The sequence below is a fragment of the Meleagris gallopavo genome, chromosome 14 (assembly GCF_000146605.3).
Source record: "Meleagris gallopavo isolate NT-WF06-2002-E0010 breed Aviagen turkey brand Nicholas breeding stock chromosome 14, Turkey_5.1, whole genome shotgun sequence".
Taxonomy (NCBI): domain Eukaryota; kingdom Metazoa; phylum Chordata; class Aves; order Galliformes; family Phasianidae; genus Meleagris; species Meleagris gallopavo.
Genome location: NC_015024.2, coordinates 8386243 through 8410447, shown reverse-complemented (window position 1 = coordinate 8410447; position 24205 = coordinate 8386243). Strand labels below are relative to the sequence as shown.

Below are 24205 nucleotides of genomic sequence, written 5' to 3'. Positions count from 1 at the left end.
ACAAATTCCAGGTTTATCCTTTGGCTGTAAGATAGATGACAGAAGTTCAAATGCTAAATTATCTCCAGATTCAAATGATTGAGTTCCTCATTCTGGTCTGCTTAGACACATCCTAAATTCCTTTCCACTCACTCGACTAACTCCACCCACCTATCAAGGAAGTAAAAGTATTTTTCTCCATAAGCAAGCATAATTCACAGGGTGGGGTGCATAGAGCAAAACTGCTTTTCTATTTAGTTTTGTATTAGTTAAACACGTGGATCTAAAAAGCTCTTTGCTCACTGAACAACTTGGAAACAAAACCAGCGCTTTAATTTGTGAGATCTCGGCAGACCAGTTCTGAAATGATTCTAGCTACCCATGACAAGCACATGCTGTGAAATTCAGTGTGGCAGCTGAGGAGAGGGAGAGCAGCCTACCAGCAGGGCCTGGGGCTGGAGGGAACAGGGAACGTGCCCTTCTGCTGACCGAGAGCTGCGTCCTGTTCCCACCTTGAGGTTTGTTGACTGCACTGCCAGGACAACCCTGCTGCCCGCTCATACCTGTTGTCAAGCAAAATAAACTGTAGCAGTAAAAGCAGCTTCGTGCCAGCATAACTGAGTCCGGTTATAAACAGACAACCTTTTCTGGATGTAGCTGAAGTGCTCTGAAGTATGAATCGCTTTGCTGCTTGCCATGCCCTGATAGCTTGAGAGCTCTCAAATTCACTGCAGGCCTTGTGTTCAGCTCAGCTTTTGTTTGCACGATCTCTGCTGGCTTTGCCTGAAATGGGCACAGGGCTGTGTGGGGCTGGGAGGCCAGGGAGGAGGAAGCACAGCTGGGACAGAGCAGCATCAAGCAGCCAGACCTCAACAGCTCCAGCTCAACACACAGCCACAGGTTATTCTCATGTTCTCCTCAGTATCGAAAGGTCACATTTCTCAAGAAAACAGAGCAAACATTTCCAAGTACACTGCACCTGTGAATGATTTGGTACAGACCTTTCTTCTGACACACCGTGTCACAGCACTTACTTTAGAACTGAGTTCTGAATCTACACTGAACAGAATTTTCAGCAATGATACACTGCAAGTTTTCACGCACGCACACACAAAGACCAAACAAAACCACCAGCCACATTAGTGTGTTTGCAGAGGAAATACCACCTCCATGTCAGGCCCCTCACACAGCACAACTGACTTAGTAAACCAGTATTAAAGCCCCATGTTTGCAGCAGCTGTAATGATCTGGAAAAGGAAAGCTCAGGACCCAAGGTGACCACAGTCAATAGCACTGCACAGTACCCACTGCTGCCCACAAAATCTGCTTTGAACCAGGTAAATTCAGAAATGGGATGACAAACATTTACTTTACAAGGAATTTTTTTTTTCATTTATATTAGGAAACAGTCATTGTTAACAGAAATCCTTTTAAAGAGCCTTAAAGAGCCTTAACAATACTTTGTAAGGTTTAGAATAATCTATGTGGAACTTAGAAGCATTTTATGTCAATAGTTCAGGCTATTTATTTATTATCAAAAGTTTTCAAGTCATATTGTTGCATTTCCTTATTAAAAAAAAAGAGTTGACAGAAGATGGCTAAAAGTGAATGTTCAGGATCTCAAGTCACAATCCAAGCTCTCCATATTAAAACAAAAATTCACAGTCACCATTTAAAGCCTGCGGATATAAAGAAAAGCCCAAGGACAAATATCCGTTCCGCTCACCAGAAGTTTGCTGCAGTTGTGCATTGCTGCCTACAGCCCCAAAGCAGTCCCACCCACCTGCCACAGGCACAGCACCTCTTGTGACCGAGGTGCTCCACACATAAGGCAGGGTGAAGGAAGCAAGGCAGCACCCCCAGCCCAGCAGGCTGCTCCTCACCCATCACATGGCAGCAAAGGCCTGATGCAGGAACAGCCGAACACCACAAAGCAGTTTCAGAACAGCTACTATATTCGGTTTGCCTAGTTTGGTTCGTATATCACAATGACCTAAGCTAAACAAGAGCAGGGTTTCAGAGCTGGTTCCTAAGCCACGGCCCCACACCTCCCAAGGCAGCAGCAGCATCGGAGCGGTGCAGGCAGGGCTTACAGCACCAGTGACTGACCTCAGGATCTTAACACTAGAATGTACATCTCACGATCAGGATTTGAGGTCATCTGTATTACAAGACAGCTCTCTGAAATTGGGGGTCCATTTAGAGAACAATAAAAACCCGCATCATGTGTGCTTGCACAAACTGAACAAATTGCACGGCAGATCCTGGAATCTGAAAAATCCCACGGATCAGGACAGAGCTATATGACTGTCATTAACCACTTACAGGTGTCTTTTATTTACTTTAGCTCTAAAGGGAACCATCAACACTCAAAACATTTGGAACATAAACTCTGGAAGAAAGACAGAAGTTATATGGAAAATGATATTTCACACAAGACTGCGATAGGATAACAACATTTAAGTGACAGCTCATACCAGGAGTGCTGCTTTCACTCTAGGGCTGTGCTCTCATCCCAAACTTTGCACAAAAGGTACTTAAGCCTGGGCTTTTCTGTTATTATTATTTTTTTAAGTGGAACCAACAAGAACAGAATCACCATCACAAAGGCAGGTTACCCTTGCTAACCCAACCACCCTCCCGCTCTTCTAGCAGAGCTGCTGACACACTATTAACCTCACACACTACTTTTAGAAGCAATTTATAATCCAGTTCGAGAGTTGTGAATTAACACCCCCCAATAATCACATCCTGTAACTGCAAAATGTAGCAAAACTCCCTGGCATAGAAGAATGAGTTCTGAACGCTCTTTATTACACTGTAATATCTTCAGATCTCAAAATTCTGTAATAAGCATTCATGTAGAGGACTGCTGTTGAAGGATGTGATCTGACACCATCCCAGGCACCATGCACAATATCGTTGCTTTTACTGAATACGCTTTTCTGTGATGAGCAGACAACGCAGAATAAATGGTTCAAAAAGGCAGAAGTTACTCAGCAACACCGCCCCACCCACAGACCACACAAGTGATCCAGAGATGCACGCGCCGTCCAAAGGAACAAGATGACAAGATGCTCCAGAAAAAAGCCTTTTTTAACCCAAAATGTGAGAACAGCATGCAAAAATAGATCTCTCTCCATCAATGTCACTAGTTTTGATGCAAAAGGCTATTTTTAAAAAAGATGAGATTAGAGGAAGAGTTCTAATCGAGAAGTAATTTGGTTTATATATAGCTGTCTGACTCGCTACAGTAAGACATCTGTCACCATAGTTACTAATTACTAGTCTTTAAAACACCTCTTTTTACTTAACTTTTTGTCATTAGGTTTCACAAGAATTCCCAAAAATCAGCCTTCTGCTACAAGCGCTGGACGGCTTCAAGACAACAAGAAAAAAATTCAATTAATTATCTTCACATCTGAATCTTAAAGTCTGTCACCTCACATACATCGTGCCTTGAAACCTCCTCTTGTAAGATAATCACAGAATAGATGAAGAACACTGACAGCCTCAGAAAAAAGGATGCAATTCCATGCTGAAAACAGACAAAGCAGAAATGTTCCTGCCAAGCACTCCCCAGCTCGTTGCTCATTTTAATGTAATTTTCTTGAGAGGAAAAAATAATTAAATTTCCATCTGCATTCCACAGTAAAGATGCTGATATTTTAACACATCTTGCTGCGTTAAGTGCTACTTTAAAATAAATGAACAATAAAGTGCAATTCTCTGAAAAATTATTCACAGCATCCTGAGATGTTCAAGTTGACTCATTAGAATACAAAAACAACATAACGAAGAGACTTATTTTGTATTATTGCTGTCATGAATGACAGCATCCTATACAACAATACAGGTACTTGGAGAAAGCCTGTGTAGCTCCGCATTACCTGGCCGGTGTTAGGGACTTGTACTAATGGATTAAACCAGGTTTTCCAGAGGATATTGTACTTGTTGCCCTGTAAGTTGTTCTGCTCAACTTCATTAAGAAAGTTCATTCTTTTATTACACAAGTCATGGCGTTGGCTACGTATCGTTGGCACTGACTACTTTGTGTAATTTACATCAACTTCTATCACCATGGCACGCAGACTTACCCTGGGGAAAACGCACCAGCAATGCACCTTTCTGACATGTTGCAGTGCTCTCTATGTTAATCAATTATGGAAAGTGCAACTCAATATGACTTTAAAATAAAGGAAAAAAAAAAGACTTAATAGGCCACTACCCAAAAATTCAGACTTCTTTAGGATGGCCGCTTAAAATAACACAAGAGCTCCAATATGCAAAATCTTGCAGAAATATTCAATCGTGATGCCCTTGCAGGAATACTTCCCTCTAAAACCAGACTACAGCCAAATACTGCTGTTTGCTGTAATAAATTTAATGGGAGTTTGACAACATGAAATACTTTAACTTTGCAATAATGAAAGTAAATATTATCACAAAGTGTACACAGTCCCAAAGACTGTTTTTGTAGGAAGCATATATCCAAATAAAATAAGCCAAGAATTATTAGCTCTGCAAAGAGCAGGTTCCACAACTTATTTTTAAATGTATGTTCCTAAAAGTTTGTGGTTTTTCTTACCTCCATTTGCCAAAAGCACCTGCACTAAAATATTGCACTTGGAAAAAAATCATAAAATTATTCAGAGAACTAAAATATTCCTAAATTTGTGATCAAGAGGAAATGATTACACACTCGACAGTTACTTTCTCTGACCAACTCAATAATAAGTATATTGGAGTACAAGATGTAAAATCAAAATCGAAAACCAAAATCCTGCGTTCTTATCTCTGACCGCAGCAATGAGAAGTGTAACATAAAAGGGGAGGTTGGTCATGTTTGGAGATGGCTTTGCTCTAAAACCAGAGGTAAGGCACAAATCTCGTCTAGTCTTAAAATTTAAGAGACTGATATTAGTAAAGCTCTGCACTAACAGAAAATAAATCCAAGGATTCATAACACTTACTAAAAGAAATGCTGAATTGTTTTAGTGAGAAAACACTGGGGGACAGGTAGAATTGATAGAAAAAGTAGAAAATGAATGAAAGAAAGGTTTAAAAAAAATTATTTCTTCAAACACTAACAGGATCTTGTAGAGGTGACTATTAGGACAAGAAACTAAACACTAACATTAACTATTTTTCCCACTTCCTCAAAATTCCTGAAGTAATAAGGCAACTGAATTATTAAAAAAAAATTCACCAAAAATTGAGATATTAGTTTAGAAGTTTAATTGAATTCCTGTCAGCAATTATATTTTTCAGTTGCAGGCAAAGCGTAAACAACAGAAGCCAACAAGGTTACCTGACAGCTCACCAGATGAAGAGCCAGACGAGAAAACCTCCCCTACGGAAGCAATGAGAACAAGGAGGTAGGTAACCCATCAACAAACTCAAACTCTCAGCACAGTCCCAGGCGCTTGGAGGTCGGTGCAGTTCTGCAAAAGCTGTCTAACTATCTTGCACACACTGAAGTTTCTCCCTGTAGTTAATCATTACATCGACTCTCCTCTGCTCCTCTCTTCTCACGTGTTCGCTTGTTAACTGTATAGAGAATAAAGGGAGTATCTGCTGCAACTACTGCAACCACTGCAACCTCTCCCCATTTTTATTCCTTCCACATAAGGTACTGCTGTGTTTACCTACAATCCTTAATCCCATAATACTGCTGTTTTATGGCAGCAAGACCTCCCAGTGATACATACAGATAAGGAAAAAAAAAAAAAGAACCACATCAGATTCCACAAACACTTCCAAACACAAGCATGGTATGGTAAGCAGTTTTCTCTGTAATACTGTATAAAAACTTGTAAAAACCCTGATGAACTTATGAAGAAGCTGTCTCCCTTTTAGTAAGGGATAGATTCCATCTGTAAAGGCTGTAATGTGACTTCTGCACTGGTTATCAATGTCAGAGCAGGCCTACTTAATTCATCTCTCTGTCAGCAGGAAATCCTTGCTCTGTGTATCCAACATCATCTGCTCCCAAACTATGAGAGTTTTCAAAAAGAAACTGTTTGGCTGTAGTTAGCTACAGTTAAAATGACCGTACTGAGGATCCATTTAATGCTACGGTGATATAAATTCAACACGGTCAACAAAGATGCAGAAGCATAAGTCCTAATTCAAAAGCACAAATGACTCTGAGAATTTTAATCATGGCAAATCAGGTGTTTTTTGTAGCAGGACCAGAGCACAAATATTTCCATAGTAACTCACCACAGCATGGTGAATCCATTGCATACATCATGCTGAAAACAGGGGCCACCAGAGTCCTTCACTCCTGTTTTTCTCAGAACTCCTCTGAACTGGGCAAGGATCAACACTTGTTTTTATTTTTTTTTTAAAAGAACTAACTTAAACTTTTTTTCATTCTGTGTTTTGAACTTCACCATTCCGTACAGAGAGCAGATGTAATTAACTGGAAGCAAAACAGTCAGAAGGGTGCGGCTCCACCCAAAGACGGAAAATGCATTTTCCAGATAGAGGAGAAATTTGACAATTGGGAGTTTATTTGTACCGCAGGCATTGCCAAGCCGTACCTCCAGCAAAGTGAGAGTGAACACAGGCTGGGAGGGAGCCGTTGTTTATGTGCAGCTCACTCTTGGGTCAAGAAATCTGAAGCAAGCAGCAACTAGAAGCTGCTATTCACAAAACAAAAGGCAGATTATTCTGTGTTCCTCTGAGATCTGTGAGTGGGCAATAACAGAAGTTTAACATTCTTTTAAGCATGAGGAAAGACAAGCATGGAGCATCTGTGTGCATATCAGGACGAGTCTTCCAGTAACATGACAGGGTAGGAGCAGGTTTTGGATAGGTGATGTTGGGGTGCCCAGCCGGGCACTGCAGCACGGCCTTCTGCCTTGGGGATGGCAAAGGGAGTGCACAGATGTGACGTGTGTGCTCAGCAGCACAGCAGTGACTCACCAGTTATACTGGACTTAGTCAAGGACAAAAATCACATACATGGTACCTCGGGTTTTCAGATTAAAAGGTTTGCAAACGTGGCAAAACTTCCCAAGCTAATTACTCCAGCACAGCTTCCCACACAACACCTCTTAGTGCCTTTTCCTTAGGTATGTGCCACGCTTCCACAAAGTCAGCAGGGACATCATGCTGATAACGCCGTGCCCATGACTTTCATTCTTCAGATAGAGTAAAGAAACCCAAATGCCTTTTAAAGCCTCTTGATCAACAAAAGAAGTGCTTTGCACACGTGGCAGGAGCAGAGGAGCGGGCGGGTTGCCCAGGGTGGGGCGGGCAGCTGCAGGGCCTGCTCCTGTCACATCCAGCACCCAGCCGAGCCGTTCTGCACCCCACGTGCCACATTTCTTTCTGAAGCAAAGCAAACATCTTCAAAAAGAACTTCTTCCAGGCACCGCTTGTTCAAGACTGTCCTCGCCCTCCTCCCCTCAACCATCATAAATCTCCCAAAGGGAAACAGAAGTTTTAATTTTCATACAGCCCTCAATAACTTTTCAAATGGTGGATCCTTCCGAGTATGAAAACCAGAGACAACTACATGCAGGTCACACTACACAACGGTCAGCACGCAATGTCATATTGCTCTTACCAGCATCGATATCATTTGCTATCTAAACCTGAGTTGTAACCACTAGAGGGCAATTATATACACTCAGATTCTATTTTAGTAAAGCGAACCAATTCTATGAAAACAGTACCTATCAGAAGATAAGTAATCTTCTGGTTTATTTTCTGAAAGTATTTTTCATAATGAAAATGGCATTAACTGTAGAACATACATTGTGATTTGTCTATACTGTGTATTCCATCTTTATAGTCTAAAGCCCTCGCACATGAGCTGCAACATTCACAATACTTCTCAGACTTGAAAAATAGGCTTCTCAGCTTCAGTGTTCCTGCTATCGAAATTACATAAGCTACTGCAATTCTATCCAGAATAAGTAAGCATGTGTAAAAATCAGTGCTGTCAAAGCCTTTTCAGATTAAACATAGGAAGTGAACTTCCTATCAATTGTGAAAACACATCTAGCCAGAAGAAAGCCATATGCTCCAAAGGAGCCGGAATTGCCATGTGGATTTTTTCCACATCTAATCAGCGGCTCAAAAATATTGCTGCTATGAGAACAGTGAGGCTTTTCCTTCGCAGTTTCTTGAAACATGTTCCTGACATTTACTGTCTCAAGTTTTGCTACCATTCATTATCCAGACTCTCAGAAGAACAAAAGAGAAAGTCCAGAAACTAAAGCAGACCAGAATGAGTCATTCACTAAAAGAGCAAGAAGAAAAACAACTGGGAGAAGGATATGCACTGGTAACATTTTAAGAATTATTTCAAAACCTACAGTTCCACTAGAAGATGGAAAAAAACCTCAGCAAGCTTGGTTTCTGCAGTCATTAAAAATGATAATGTCACTGAACAGACATTCAGTGCATTCAAGCACTCGTCAAATCAGTCCCTTTACACTGGCTCATCATCAATGTTCCACATTGTTCTGTGGAACAAAAACAGATGAACCCTCAAACTCAGTTCACATGAAACTCATCCTGCGTCCCCAACAAACACAGGCTTCCCACAGAAAAACACACCTGCTCTTTAGCAGCAGGCTTTGAAATACTAAGAGGTTTGTCATCCAAGCTTAAATTTAATATGGCTAAAGACAAGACTTTATACTTTGATTAAAGAAAAATCAGCAAGTCTTTTTCGCTACCTATAATTAAGTAAAGCAGTCTAGTATTACTATTAAGTTTTAATAAACTTGAATTAGGATCAGATATTATCCGTGGTTTATTTCAAAGGAAAACAGCTTGGGTTTCTGGGAATTGATGGCATTAAGAGCAGCATGGCTAAATACACATTCAAGAGAAATCTGCCTCCCCATTGCTGGTTTTATATGCCTGCAAACACCAGGCATATCAAACCCTATAGATAATGTGAGCTGGCAATGCTTCATTGGTTTATTACAGCTTTGTTTTATTTCAACACCAACTTTAAAAAATAATAATTCATTCTTCTGCTAGAACAATCTGCTAAACTGATTTTGATGAAGTGCTTAGCACTCAAAAACAGGTAAAATGCTCAAACCGAAGACTGGACAACCAGTCTTTATTATAATATGCTAATATTATAATATAAAAGGAGTAACAATTTTATAGGTAAATCAGTAACAGCTCTCCTGCTTGCTTATAGATTCTGTACAGTGAAGGTACATAACCTGGAAGATAGGAGCAACAAATGAAGCAACGATTCCTGCACACAAAGCACCTTTCCACACTGCTCTCCTCAGCAGGCAGTGTTTAGCCTGAGGAAGCGAGGTCTTTTCCTACTGGATTTCAGGCTGCCTCCTTCCCCTGCTGCCACCTGACAGTAGCTGCAGAGGGCTGAAGCAGCAGCTTAATTTTAGATACTCTTAAGCGAGGCTCGGCAGCAGTTCCTGGATAGAAGCGTGCACACTGGCCCAGCTTGTATGTGTCTCCTGGTTATACTGGATAGATAGCACATTCCTTGACAGCACTCGGTATCTCCCATCTAAGTTTTCAGGGAAGCGTCAGGAATCAGTTCTCTGCTTTCTCCTCTGTATCTGCACCCTAACAAGCTCCTTCCTTCTCCTGGGGTCCACGCTGCAGACACGCTGTGCCACACACACGCCCGCTCCGCTCTCCCAGCCATCTGCTCCAGGAGCTGCTCTGCAGCACACCCAGCTTCCTCCCTCTGATCCGCTTCGGTTTCTCTTGGAAGGAAAACTGGGCATGTGGAGGAACTGAGCGCAGACGGGTCCTTCCCACCACGGATCTGAGTGTGTCCAAAGCGTGCGAGCCACCAGAAGCGCAGCACAGGACATCCTGTGCTACAGGGTCAGCCTTCAGCAGAAGGTATCTTAAAAACAAAGGGGTACTGCAATTGCAGACATAAGCACAAGAAATTGTTCTTATGGACCGAAAAGACTTTTTTTTTTTTTTAAACAGCATTTGTATATTTCATGTCTTGCTTTTTTCATGCCTTTCTTATAGTTTTCTTTTTTAAAGCTAGGTACAAGAGAAACATTCTGTTAATCACAATCCCTCACACTGTTCAATTGCACTTTTCACACTTAATTCCGGAGAGCCTGAACAGCTTATCTACCTGCAGTGCCCACACACACCCAACCAGCCTGCACTCGAGCAGCTCCACACCTCCAAGCTTCCAGTCCTGGGCACTCAACCACAGCGAACGCCAACCAGCTCAAAGCCTGATGATGCACACCAGCCAGCAGCCGTCACCTTCCGTCAGTTTCTCAACACTTTTATAACCTCAGCATTTCCTAACAGGCTCATCAGGAACAGCAACATTTTCTTCACTTCCTTTTGAAAGGTTTAGCTTGAGAATTTAAACAACAGAAACAGTAAACAGATCAGCCACAGTAAGAGTTCAGAGTAACAAAGCAAAAGGAAAATCCCAGGACAGCTCACAGAGATACTGTCCTGGAAGAAAACTAGAGGGCATTTTTATCCATGTCTAATTGCTGTCTTTAAAATAATTTACAAACATACTAAATGTTTTATAATTTTAAAGTCTCTCTGTATTTAATCAATCATTCATATAATCAATAACCAATGGGAAAGTTTTTTCACTAGTTTTCACTAACTAAAAAGAGTATTTCAACCACTAAATAAAGCAATTCACTCAACAGTAACATTCTGTAAGTTACAGTAGAAGTATTACTGCACTGGGCTAGGGCCAGAATGCCACATATTTACTTCTTTCCCAGTGGGACAGCAGCAGTCACTGAACTCTCTCAGGAACAACCATCAGCTTTTACTCCACCATTCCCCTCCTTCTGCAGGCTCACTCATTCTTGCAATTACCGATGCTCTGCCCTGCAAACTCAGGAAGAGGTGTGCCCAGGTGAGTCAACGGATCAGCAGGTATTTCCTTACCACTTCAACTGCTCAACTTCTCTCAGACTTCCATGCGGCCATAATTACAACTGCAGATTCAATACAGAAGAGTTCATTTCCTAACTCACTCCAAGCATAAAATGGAATTGGAAAAAAAAAAACCCACAAAAAACCCACCTTGATTCAATAAGAAAATTAATTTACTAAAATGCTAACTCTTATTTTGAAAGACACACAATTCATTTTAAAGCAGTACAATCCTTTCATTATGCTAAGAGTCACTCTGCAAATAAATAACCATCAGAGCAGTCTGTCTGATCAAGGAAATTCTAATCTGCTGTACAAAAGACTCACAACAAACGCTGCTGCTGCTGCACTGTCACGATGATGGCTCTACTTGATGCCTTCAGAATATTTTGATAGAACTTCAGAAATTAAGCTGAAAGAAATAGACATCCTTAAAAATGAAACGTTCAAACATTGAACAGAAAATTTTCAAGGAAAAGCTTTGTTACCTTAAATGATAATTGTAACTTTTAAGATGATTTTTTTCCAACAGCATAAAAGTCTGCTCTTCAAGCACTAAGCTTAATCCAGAAGTAAATTTTAAAAAGAAGAAGTGATAACACGCTTCCTGTTGTGTTTTGTTTTAAGAGCAACTTGCAACCTGAAGCATGCAATCCAACTTCAACTGTTTTGATGTTTCAGTATTCCCCTTTTCATAGCTTCATCCACTTGCAACTTCAATCATCATCTCTGTATCCCATCATCTTCCCTAAATTTCCAATTGAATCAAACCCCATGGTGCGTTCATTGTTCTGGTGTTCACTTACCCAATTTCTTTATCCCTAATATGAGAATTCATCTGTGGCTGAGTGCCGTACAAAGCTCACACCCACACTTCTCATATCTGACTGTACAGAGGTGCTTCCCGTTCCACACAGTACCTGAGCACTCCCAGACCTTTCTATACAGCTAGCAGTCTCAAGAAGTGATTGCTCGTATTATGAGCAGTGTGAGATACGTAATCAGAAAAGTTGTGTCTAGCTTTTCACATCACTCCTTTCCCCCCAGTTTTCTCTCTCCAGCCCCTCACAATGCTTACCCTTGATTTCATCAGCCATGCAACATTTACATTGAATCCATGCAGACAAAAGGTGGAAGGAACCAAGGCTGCAGCCGAGATGGGGCACTACCACAGTTCTTGTGAATCTCTCTCTCCTCCTCCGTTGAGAGGGGCAGCAGTGGGAGGAAGGCAGCAGTCAGGGTCACGATGACTTTCAGGAAGCCACGTGCAGACTTTGCGCAGTGCCCAGTGGGAAAGCGGTGCTTGAAAACACACAGCAAGTAGATAAGGCAGCTCTTTATGTAAAGCAGCAATCCTTCTTCCTCCCCCATCACCGGGCAGAATGCACGGCCAAACAGTTATACACAGATGCACAGCACAGACAAGGGAGCTGAAATCTATAGTCCAGGTGTTTTAAGAGCAGACTGAGTGTCAGTGTGTCAGGATGGGAGGATGGATGGGGATCCTGTAAAGTAGAAAGCCTCGCATAGCACTTGAGAAATAGCTTGGGGAAATCCTGTGTGCTCACAAGCTTTCCCAATGCAGATTTGTTCTCATTTCTTCAATTTTGTTACACACTTTATTAAGTATCAGTATTTTGCAGAACTTTTTTTTTTCCTGTCATCTCAGTAGAAAAACTGAAGGAAACCTTTAAGCAAGTCCACAAACTGAAACTGCATTTGGTACTGTATTTGGCTTAAATGGTTATATGCTTGTATTACAAATAAAATGAGGTTAGTACCTAAACAAACAAAAACAAACACCACCACCCACCCTCACACCACCAGGACAACTCACAAACTACAAGAAGATCAGGTAAATGCAACAAGGCTCGCTCTGCTGCAATGCTGTAATTCAGTGGTGCTTTTTTTGCTGCCTACTCCATTTCACTCTCCCTGTCACTTTACCAGACCTTCCCTAACACTGCCACAGACACCTGGCACTAAGTGAGTTATGAACAAAACGTGCAGGTTCAGTAACCTCGGACTTTCTGAATGGTGTTTTCATTGGATGATGTAAAATATGTTACCAGGTTTTATTTCAAAGTGTTAGTTTTAGCTTTGTGAAAGGAACTACAAAATATACATTGAATAAAGTACTTTTTGATTTGGACCAAAATCCTGTAAGACAATAGAATTAGAAACTAAGAAGCACGACTCCTCTCTGAATGGCAATGCTGAGTTTTGCAGAAGGAAAGAAAGAGCCATGTTCTACCACAGCCTGCATTATCTAATTTCTCATTAGCACTGCAGAAAAAAAGCAAGACATACAAGCTTCCTGCTATAGGACGTGTTTAGATTTTACCCAAATGTAATACCAGAGCATCTGAAAAACGTTTAATAGTTTACTTAGGAAAAAGCAATACTTCATGTCTGTTTTTCAGGCCTTGAAGTCATTATACTTAAGAAAAACGATCAACTAAAGTACTTAAATGACAGTATTTACAAAACTCCTAAATCTGGCCCAATACACCCTTAGCACATTAAGCAACGATGTTAATTATTGTAATTTAGGCATTTAAATGATAATGCCCTTACTACGCCTCAAGGGTAGGCAGGTATCTGAGCAGTTTGCACTTTAAAGAAGCTGCACTCTGACTTCATGCTTCTGGTTATATAGAATAAATATACAAGGCATCCCTCCCACTGGAGCTCGTCCTCGAGCAAGGTCACAGAGCTCTTTCCAAAGGCTTCTTCTTCTTCAAAGCAGATAAACTTTCTCCTCCTTTTGCTGCCAACAAACAGAACTCATACTTAAAACACTGGATTAAAAAAGTAAAACTCCAGTGCAGCTGACACTTTCAATTGCTCAAAAGTTGCTCCATCAGGAGAACTGGGTCTCTCCACCAGCTAGAGTCCACGTAGCATATGAATTAAACAAAAGAACTTGCTACAGTAATTGAACAAGCCCTCAGACCTGCTCACTGACACAGCTAAGGTTCCTGCACTCCAGGCAGCTTGAGAGTGAATGCACTGCATCTACAACTCCTCTCATTCTGTGCTCATCTATTACCTGTGTTCTTTTCTTCCACCCAAGTGAGACATCATCAAGAATGATAAAAAGCAAGAGCTTCCTTTTGAGTGCAGATAATGGACTTCAGTTTGAGATCACTAAAATATCACAGGAACATTGTGCACTGTCAACAGTTACGCAGCACTTTCATCTAGCGCAGCTAGGACTTGGTCTTCAATCACAACCACCAAGAAAAAGAGTATTTGGGAAAACTCGGCATGAACCCAACAGTGGAATAAAATCCTTTTATCCCCAAGTATTAACAAGCACTTACTATTTCTCAAATCTTTCTGTTGACCGCAAATGTTTGCACCGTGTAGGAGACAATATAGTTTGCACTCAGCTTTTCTCACCTATATAAGAAGCAATATTTAAAGCAGCATTATGTAACATACTTTTTAGACTTAATTTAGGTTGAGGCATGACACCAGCAGACAGATCACTGAAATAATGTAACAAGATTACAGCTCCCTTAACATTAGACTCAAAACTACATCCTCATTGTAGGTTTTTAGAGGATACTAAAAGGCAATTATTTCTGTAAATCTTTTGGAAACAAAACTGCAATATAAATGAATATGTGTTCAACAAGTTTAAACTACAAAATACATCAAAGAGTACAAGTTACAGATCTCACAAGAAAGACTAGTCATCAAGATTCTTTAAGATTACATCATAAAGCTTACATCACCATCTAAAAGTCATCCAACATCTACCCTGGGAAGACTCAAAATAAAGCTTTGCAAGAAACGGAAAAGAAAATCAAATGCACTTTCATTTGATCAATCAGGGGAGACCAAATCTGTACATCTGCATACAGGACTGTTTGAGTTCAGGCACACTTACTCTGAGCTATGAAGCAAGGATGTCCAGAAGAACATGCAGGAATGCAATCTGATTAAGTAGCTCAAAGAAACCAGGACAGCTGCATTAGGGCAGGTTATGTTTTGGTTGGTCAGTTGCAGGGGGGTTGTTTGGGTTCTTTTTTAAATTTCTTTTTGTTTTAACCAAACTAATGCCTCTCAAGCCCACTTCTGGAATGTTGGGTCAGACTAAGTGAACCTACAGCTAAAAGGCAGATCTATATGAAAGGCAGTATTGTGCAATAAGATGTGTTGTATAACCTGTACTGACTTCAGGAGATGTTCAGTACACAGGTACCAAAATAGAATGCAAGTTTTAGAAGTTGTCATTATGAGTCAATACAACACGACACACCAAAAGCATTTCCCCTTCCATCTATGTATAAGTTAAAGTCCTACCCAAATGCAGCAGATACAGCTTCAATTTTCTAATTAAAAATCAGACTTATGAACTTAACTAAAAATAAGGCCAATGGTATAGAGCAGTCAAAGAGACTTAGAATACCCAGTGTGTTTCTATGCTAACATAACAGCAGTCTATGAGCTCCTCTTTCCCACCAGAGGGAGGTCTCTCTCCACTGGCACAAGGTTACCAATGATATTGATAGTCCTATCAAAAGTCCCGTTTCAATAGCACAGTTGTAGCTTTACTTTATGCCAGCTAATTGCACAGATTCCAAAACCAGATATTCTCTATCTATGATGATTTCTATTCCTGCCTATTCCAGAAACTCTGGAATATGCAGTCGAGGAAAAGTTCTCAAAGAGGAAGATTTAAAGATACCAATTTCCTCTTTGAGCTTTTAAAAAGGAAGTCGTGGTTGAGAGCTGTAAGTGAAAGTGTTATTTCCATCCCTATGGAACTAGGAACATTACTACAATTGCCTTTTATCTAGAACTTCTTTTCTAACAAGAAAATCTCTCCCTGACATATTCTGTTGGGAATTTTACAGATGCACTTAAAGTTCTAGATCTTCAGAACATACATGAATTAAGACAACAGCAACACAGAGTAACAGCCTACCTAGCAAGTACTAGATTCTGTCCTCAGAAATTATTTTGATCAAAGTACCGACAGATTAAATTCTATACCTGAAATTCTACCCCATGTCCACAAACACCCTACTTAGCCCTACCTTGGAGCTCAGGATCGGGCTAGGTGACTTCCAGCATCACGTATCCTGTGACAATACGTCCTTGCCACACTATTTGGTGGTCCTCGTTCACAGCACTGTAACTTCCTTCAAAGCAGATACTGTCCTAATTTTGCATAATGACTTACAGCTCTGGAATCCATAGAAACAAAAAACATTTCAACAAACTCATAGTTTGCCCCTTAATAATATGTGATTATACTGATTCCACGTAGCCTTAAAAGCCTTCTGTCATTTAGCGAATGAGTCCCTGTAATGATGGCAAGAAAATAACAAGGGGCCACAACTACCTATCAAGACCAAAGACAAGAACAGCTCGTCTGCAGAATGGATTCTTTCACATACAAATATAAAAAAAAACTTGACTTTCCTTTCCCAAACAAAATTTAGAATAGGAAGAATTGCAAATAATTCATTAATCCTCCTGAAAACCGTATTTTTCTAGCAGTTGAAAAAAGTAAATCTAAATGTAGAAACGCTAGAATAAAGCTGCAAGTAATAGCACTGCCAGAAATGATTTACAATGCTACAGGCCTGAAGTTCATTCACCTATTATAACCAACAGCCAAATCAGGAGCGGTCAGTTAATTGTGCCAGAAGTTATGGGGAAAGTCACCAGAAATTTAAAAGGCAAACAGGCAGACAGAAGCAAAAATCCCAGCTTTGCACAGCCAGGAGATCTGGCTTCTACCCTTACTTTTAAGTATGACGCGTCAAGAAAAGCAATTCAATAATAGAAAACAAGTCATCAAAATCTGCTTTTCTGCAGAGGGGCAAGAAACAAAAACCTTTTATAGTGTATTAACAATATTTAATCATTGAAAATACATCAAATTTTTAGAAAATCTATATGTAAACTTAATCTTGCTCAATATCCAGAAAAGGACCGACTCTACAAAGTGTCAGCTGAGAAGATAAAATGCCATTCCAGGCGACACCAATGGTACATGCAAATAGCAGCCAGTACTCAATGTTTTCCAAAGACACAGTACAAATATTTATTTGGCCTCTAATAAAGGTTTTCTTCTCTGATTTGAAAAATGGGCATTTCTGTTCCTTCCTTTAAATACACCACACGCATCCACAACTTTTATATCTTCAGCTCTTGCATTCATTTTCTTTCTTATGGAAGAGACATTACAATAACAACGAGAACACATGGAACTGAACTACTAACCAGCACAACTTAGCTTGGCAAAGATACACTAAGTTCTACATGTCCTTAACTATAAGAAGCACTGGGATTTACCAAGGATAGTCAATTTCTACATTTTGCAAATGTTGTACTGCTGCTAGTGTTCACTGTGCTTTTTCACTCAACCAATGTTAAGTCAGCATTTTGGACTTTTTCTATCATAAGGCTGCTGAAGTTCAGTTTCTTCAAGAGTGAAGTAAACTTTGGGACACTGCTTAATCCAGTGTGTGCCCAGTGCAACACAACACAAAAATTGTATCTGATCCAGCATCTGGCTCCACCACAGTCATTTTACTGCTCTATGGCAGGCAGATAGATGCTCTTGCAGGGGTTTATAGAATTACAGTCCTCTCTACCTTTCTACCTGAGGTTCCCACTTACAAACCAGACAAAAAAGGCTTACCTATGCTTGACAGAAACTTGATTTCTGCCAGTCTTCCTTCATTGGTTCTACTACAAGAACAAATACCTCTGAGAAGACAGACAAGTTGAGAACACCAATGATTTGCCACAGTAGGACTTCACTAAGCTTCAATCATGCTGAGTCCAAACACAGCAGTTAGAAGTATCAACAGAAAGCAATTATTGATCTGACTAATAAACAAACAAACCCATGGACAACCACATAATTTAGTAGCCGTGTGGGACAGCAGAGTCCAGCTGTGTCAGTGTGCCACTTAGAGTTGATTTCAATTACTTTCATTAGACAGTGAAGCAACCTAAACTTCTGAAGCTCAGTAAGGAAAAATTAGAGAGCAAGGACAAGCTAAAAGTATTTTTCCAGTGCAAAATAAGTCTGCCTGCTAAAGATGGATGGATCACTGCAAACAACACGTGCAAGTTTTTCAAATTAAAACTTCAAAAAACATATATAATCAAAGTGGTTTAAGAAGCAAAGTCTTACACTTGTAAGCACGGGACTAGGAGCGAGCCCAGACCACGCCACCAGAGGCCCAAGGAAAACACATTAACCAGCCTTTATCACTGCTAAGTAACGTCATTCATTTGAGGTTTGTAAAAATTCATTTCAAATACAAAAGGGATTTTTGTTTGTTTTTAAAACCTAATCGATGTGTTGGTGTTCCTGGCACGGTACAGATGTACCATGACTGCAATGGATCAGCTCCAAGAATTACAGTATTAGCTCTGCAGCACTGGCTCTAGATGGTATCACTGCAGGGAAATCCTTTCGGCAGCCGCTCACCTCCGCGCTGCAAGGCCGGCAGCCCGTCTGCACCGCGCTCTGCTCCGGCAGTTTGCTGCAGTTTGCAGAAGCGCAGCTCCCTGCCCCGTACCAACCTTATAGCATACCAGCATAAAACTGGGTAGATCATTTAGGGTGATAATCACTCGCATAAAAATATTACTGCGTATCTGTGAGGACTGGCTGATTTCGCTGCTCTCTGCAAAATTTAACCTTGGAACGTTATGGAAGATCTCCGTCTCGCAGGGCACTCGGAATAAACAACGTCTGGAAGATAAAGTGCCTCTCAACAGACACTGCAGTCTGTGAGCAGAAAGCACCACTGAAAATAGTGGAAGCACTGTTCAGCTCTCAAAGACAACAACTGTAACAAAGATGAAGAGGTATTAGAGGAGAAATAAACAGCAGACGCAGCACCTATCTAAAGAAAAGCTACTGAAACATGAGAAACAAAGCATCCCTTACATAGATCAGCACCAAGCAGAACAGAGTATCACAGAGAATCTCTACAGGACACAGCAGCAACAATCTCTCATGAAAACCCCGCAGACCCATCTAAGTTTTATGAAACAGTATTACTCAAACACTTCTGGACAAACACCATGTCCAGAGAAGCCACCCTACACTTCGTGAACCTTGCCAAATTTGTGACCTCTGCACATCAGGCATAACACTATGTGAACAACGTGATTCCTTTTTATAATTTGTTGTTTTTCTTGTACAGTCAATATACTTGTATCCCATGTATAAGAAAAAAAAAACCAACTAATTTTCCAACTAGTTTACCAATGAATTTCCTCTGTTGGTCATGTAAATTGGATGTAGGACCCTAGACATGACCCAACAAAATGCTAAGGGAGATAATAGCAAGGGCAGAGCCAGTGGTTACAACCCAACAGTCTTACCTTTCTTTGCTTCTCTGGCACACCACTGAGCACTATCGCACCGCCACGCACACCAGGACCTACACAAGACATCTCACCAGAGATTATTTATCCCTGAGAAGTCCATGCTGACTGTTACCAACTCACCTTCTCCTTCACGTGCCCAGAGATGTGTTCCAAAACTTGTTGCAAGATTTTCCCAGGCACCAACACACAGCTGAGCCACCTGCACAGCCCTGACCGTGCCTTTAGGGTTGGTTTTTTTGTTGTTTTCTTTGAAGATGATGCTCCCTACAAGAAACTCTTTCACACCTTTATTCCACATAATTTAAGGCCAGAAGCCATGAAGTACAGCCTTAATAAAATTTATCTGCTACCAAATTGACTATTTGAACTTTAATCTATTAATTAGCACTCGTGTAACCAAGATAACACGAGCCTGGTTAACTCAATTACTGCCCACACCAAATTACATGAAAACAGCAGTGTTAGCTGCCATTCTACCAGGAAAACTTGTGTCTATGCAATTTTCTTCAGTTAAAGATGGCCAATAATTCATAGTCCTTTTGGTATAAACCAATTCTTTATTTCCCATACAGTTGAATTCTCTGCTATGAAAGTCACTCCCATTAATCAGCCTAAGGCACTGGATTAATCAAGAAGTGCTTTTTTTGAAAGTCTGAATACACTGGAAATCCACTTTTTTCTGCCAAAAGCCTATCAAGCATTCCAGCCTAGGAGAAGTCACATGCAAACTATCAAACATTCTCAACTTGCTTATTAAATACATATAACACACACACACACAAGAAAATCAGGTTTAAGACTATTCCAATTAAGCACTTAGAGTTCCTGCCCTTTGCAGTGACAGAAGCTGAAGAAGCCTTGCATGCTTTCATCTGCTCTGATTCACACTTTTCAGAGCACTGCTTGCTCAGCACAGCATCCACTTCCTACATACCTGGTGACTGTTGTTACAGGCCTTTCCTACAAAGATTCATTCATTTGTAACTATTGCCCCCATCCTAAATAAATAAATAACTAATAATCAAGTCTAAGCCTAAGATTCTAATTTTACTGCTGTATGAAAAACCTACAGTTGAAAGGACACATCACACTGCTTCTATAAACACAAGCAAGAAGAGACATTACGCTGTTTTTCTATAAATGCACTACTAAGCATAAAAACAATCAAAAACCTGAGTGCAGGTTTCCCCCTTCGCTCCTTCCACATTTATGTGTTGTCAGGTTTACATGAAAACATTTCAAAAACAAATACAACTTTAAATACCTAATTTTAATTATTGTTGTTTTCTTGAGGTCTTGAAGACTCATCCCACTTTTATCATTAATAATGCTGGTGTGACACAGGCATTATCTCCTTAGTGCAGGCAGCTTTTGCACATATGAACCTTACACTAAGCAAACATTGGCATGTCTCAACCCAAACTAATTAACTATATTAATGTATTTATGTAATTCACTTCATCTTAAGGTTGCCTCTGCCTCAGAAGATTTACTAACTAGTTTTCTAGCCAATATTTATTGATGCTCCCTCTCCCCACTTTCCATCCTTCCCTACAGATTATGCTGATACAATTATTTGCAGACTATACAGCAAACACAGGACCATTCATATGATTCACTAAAACAAAACAAACACGACTCCAAACCCTCAAGGAAAAAACCAGCAGCGCAGCAGAAAGGAGGCTCGAGAGGCAGCAGAGAGCACAGACAGGCAGTGCAGGAATCTGCTACTGCCATCGAAGCACCAGTGCCTGGCCCCACATGATTCATGAACTATTTTTACATTTCTCAAGGATTTCTCTTTGTTATTAAGTTAACATTTCAAAGTCTTATCTCTCAAAAAAGCAAAATTGGTAAGAGTCTTATTGATAAGCTTCTAAGAAATGTTTACAACTGCTACAAAAAAAAACTTATGCAGATCTAAATATACATCATCAATAGGATGATGACACATTCCTACATGAGACACACGTAGAAGTTCTGTAAACAATGGTAATAAGCATTCCTGCATGCAAATATTCTGTCATAATTTATGTTTTTGTTTATTCATTTAAAACATCACAGCATTTTAAGCAGCTTTTGTGATTCAAGATTAAGATTGTATTTACCATCACCCACCTTTTCCCAGCAGCACTTCATATTCTCTTTCATTGCATTTCCCATCTCCCTCAACTCTGTCCTCCCAAAATTCACCACTGTTGCCATGAACCAAACAGAATCCAAAACTCTGTGTTCTGCTTTATCGATTCTTTCTGCCTTTTGCAATGCTCCAATATGTAAAACGTACAGTAATACATTCCTGTGCATCATCTGAAACCCCACTCTTTATTTAGTTGTCACTATGGCTACTGATCCAGATACTCATTTGTGCAATTTTCATCAAGATTCCCCCCATCAACTTCTCACATGATGGTATTTCAAGAGCTATCACATGTTACCATCTTATTTACTACTACCGAGTTGCTATTTTAGATCAGCTAAAGATAAAAGGAATAAGCATATCATTTTTGACAGGTGTTAGAGGAGCCAAAGCTAACTAAAAATTTAAGAACAGCACTAAACAACATCCGGGTCTCTTTTAAGCTCTTCTATGAGTTAGCAGGTTTGCTCAACACTCAATGTTTTCTGAAATTAAACCACCTTTAATATGCCTAGAGTATTTATAGCCATCACAGGGCACGTGAAGGTCTTAAAATGCTTATAGGTCATGAAAACATTGATAAGAAGCTCTATGTACAATACTTTTAAATTTAAAACCAGTACAATAAAGTAAAACCTTTTACTTTGAGTCAAAAAACAGTTAAAAACTAAGATTACACTAAAAATAGCCCTATTTCAGGCACTTAAGTTCTTAAGAGTGTCCAAGAATGGATATCATAAACACTGTAGAGCCAAAACAATATTTTTAATGAATCACAGATAGCAGTTCACTCAATTACATGCGAGTAACTTGAAAGCCATGCCATAACCCAGCCTCAAGAAATTAAATGCTTGTCTTGTCCCATCATGCCCAGGTGTTGCATAACAGGGGATAGCTAACAATGGAAGGTTTAAGAACTTTGTTCTACTGCTCTTCATGCTGTGTCACACTACTAAAAAACACAGCATTAATTACTGGCTTCATTATTCCTAAAATCAAGAGCTACCTGGCCACATTTCACAGAAGGGCATGCAGGGAATCTAAAAAAGGAGTTAATTTGTACCAGGTGGAATTCTAGACTGTAACATCAGCACATTTGGAAGAAAATAACAGTGCTGAGCAACTGAAATCTGCACTTCGTTCTCTTCTTGTTGAAATTTAAAATTAACTTCACAGTCATTAAGTAAAATGGCTTTACTTGTCCCAGTTCAAACCCTAGTGGACAAAACGCGCACTACAGAGCCCGTGTATTTCACATAACAACACAGCTACTGCCTTTCTGAGGCAGTGGCAGGTTGATACAACAATGCATGTATTTTAATACCATTTCCACTTGCAATGAGAAAATACCTTGTATGCCATCTGCCACATCCCCACTCTATCGGATCCAAACAAGACACGCTATATATGATTTCAAGAACGTAGGAAGAGTGCCACACAAACCCAGCATGCTTTTAAATCTGCTTTCTGATAGCTCCTCACAATGGGATTTATTTACATGCTCAGACAATCATTTCTCAGTATTTGAAAAAAATAAATAAATATCGCACCACATTATTCACACAAGTCTGTGCCTTCAGATTTGTAATTATTGCTCATCTCAAAATCACTTACTCCAACATGCAAATTTTTCAGCACTGTTAGCGTTAAATACTTTTAAGAACAAGCTGAGTTTCTGCATGGTAAGAAATTATTAACTTATGAGATAATTAATCACTAGCTACAACACAATCCTTCCTCACACAGCCACATATATTGTGGTGAAACGAAAGCAATCTGCAACATCTGGGGACTTGTTAAAATAAATAAGAAGTTTGCTATTCTTAATTAAAGCAAGCAAAACATCTTACCTTGCCTGTTTTGTGATCAAACCAGACAAGTGCATGGTTCCTGGACAGCACCTTACAGTCAAAAGTCGCGTTATTCTGAGCTGGCCGGCAGCGAGCCACAGAGCGGCCGATCTTGACGGGCTCATCCAGGTAGACATGGCGCTCCTGAAACGGATGGGAGTTGGGGCGGCAGGTGAAGATGGCCAAGGCTGAAGGCATCGAGGACAGATTGGGGTCGCCACACCAACCAGAGACGAAGAGAACCTCTTCTGATGCAGATGCAGATCGTCCTCCACAATTTTTAAGCCAAACCTCCACAGCAAGTTTACATTAAAGCACGACAAACATTATCGCATACAAGAGGCCTAACAACTCATTGTTTCAGTGTGTAAACTAATTCTGGCAATAATCCAGTGAAAAAGCCCCATTATGTCTTTTAACAACATCAGCAGTGGCCCAGAAAACGTCTAAAACGTACCACTTTCAATCCATCCTCCTCTGGAAGAACAGGAACAAGCATCTGATTTCTTCAGAGAGAAGGAAAGGCTCCTCGACAGAAGGAGAGAACGTCTTAAATCCAGGCAGATGAGTCATACAAATACTTTTGTTTGGGACCTCGACTGCCTCCCTTTTTTTCCCCCTTCCGTAAACAACGCTGACCACCGCACCATGGAAGCAAGGAGAGGTTTATGGAAGGGGGAAAAAGACCGGCGTCCTCCCTCAGAGCGCAGCGAGCAGGAAGGCGGCCGCAGAGCCCGCACTCCGCAGCGGGGACCGGGTCGCGTCACAGGGCAGTCCGCATCTCACCATCTTCGCGCATTAAAGCGGACGGGCGCTCTTCGGGCCGGGCTACCGGAGTAACACCGCTTTCCTCCCCGACCCCAGATAAAGCCAAAGCGCTCTACAGCCCCGCGCGGCCGCTCGGAGCTCGCCGAGGCACGGAGAAGCTCGCGGCTCCCCTCTCAGGGCGGGCGGCTCGCTGGGC

The 24205-nt window shown here is 40.6% G+C and overlaps 1 protein-coding gene across 15 annotated transcripts in view; it reads right to left on the bottom strand.

Annotated features, from left to right (window-relative positions):
* SLMAP (sarcolemma associated protein) overlaps nucleotides 1-24199 on the bottom strand; it is a 79177-nt gene extending 54978 nt beyond the window's left edge. For 8 of the 15 annotated variants that reach the window (XM_010718500.3, XM_010718503.3, XM_010718501.3 and 5 more), the window contains exon 1: nucleotides 23242-24197. In XM_010718500.3, the coding sequence (XP_010716802.1) occupies nucleotides 23242-23439 (198 nt within the window). In that variant the 5' untranslated portion in view covers nucleotides 23440-24197. Of the gene's footprint in view, nucleotides 1-5290; nucleotides 5440-11950; nucleotides 12071-23241 lie in introns of those variants that run through there. The other 7 variants (XM_031555562.1, XM_010718497.3, XM_010718499.3 and 4 more) reach the window with 4 other exon arrangements.
* Nucleotides 24200-24205: the final 6 nt, after the last annotated feature.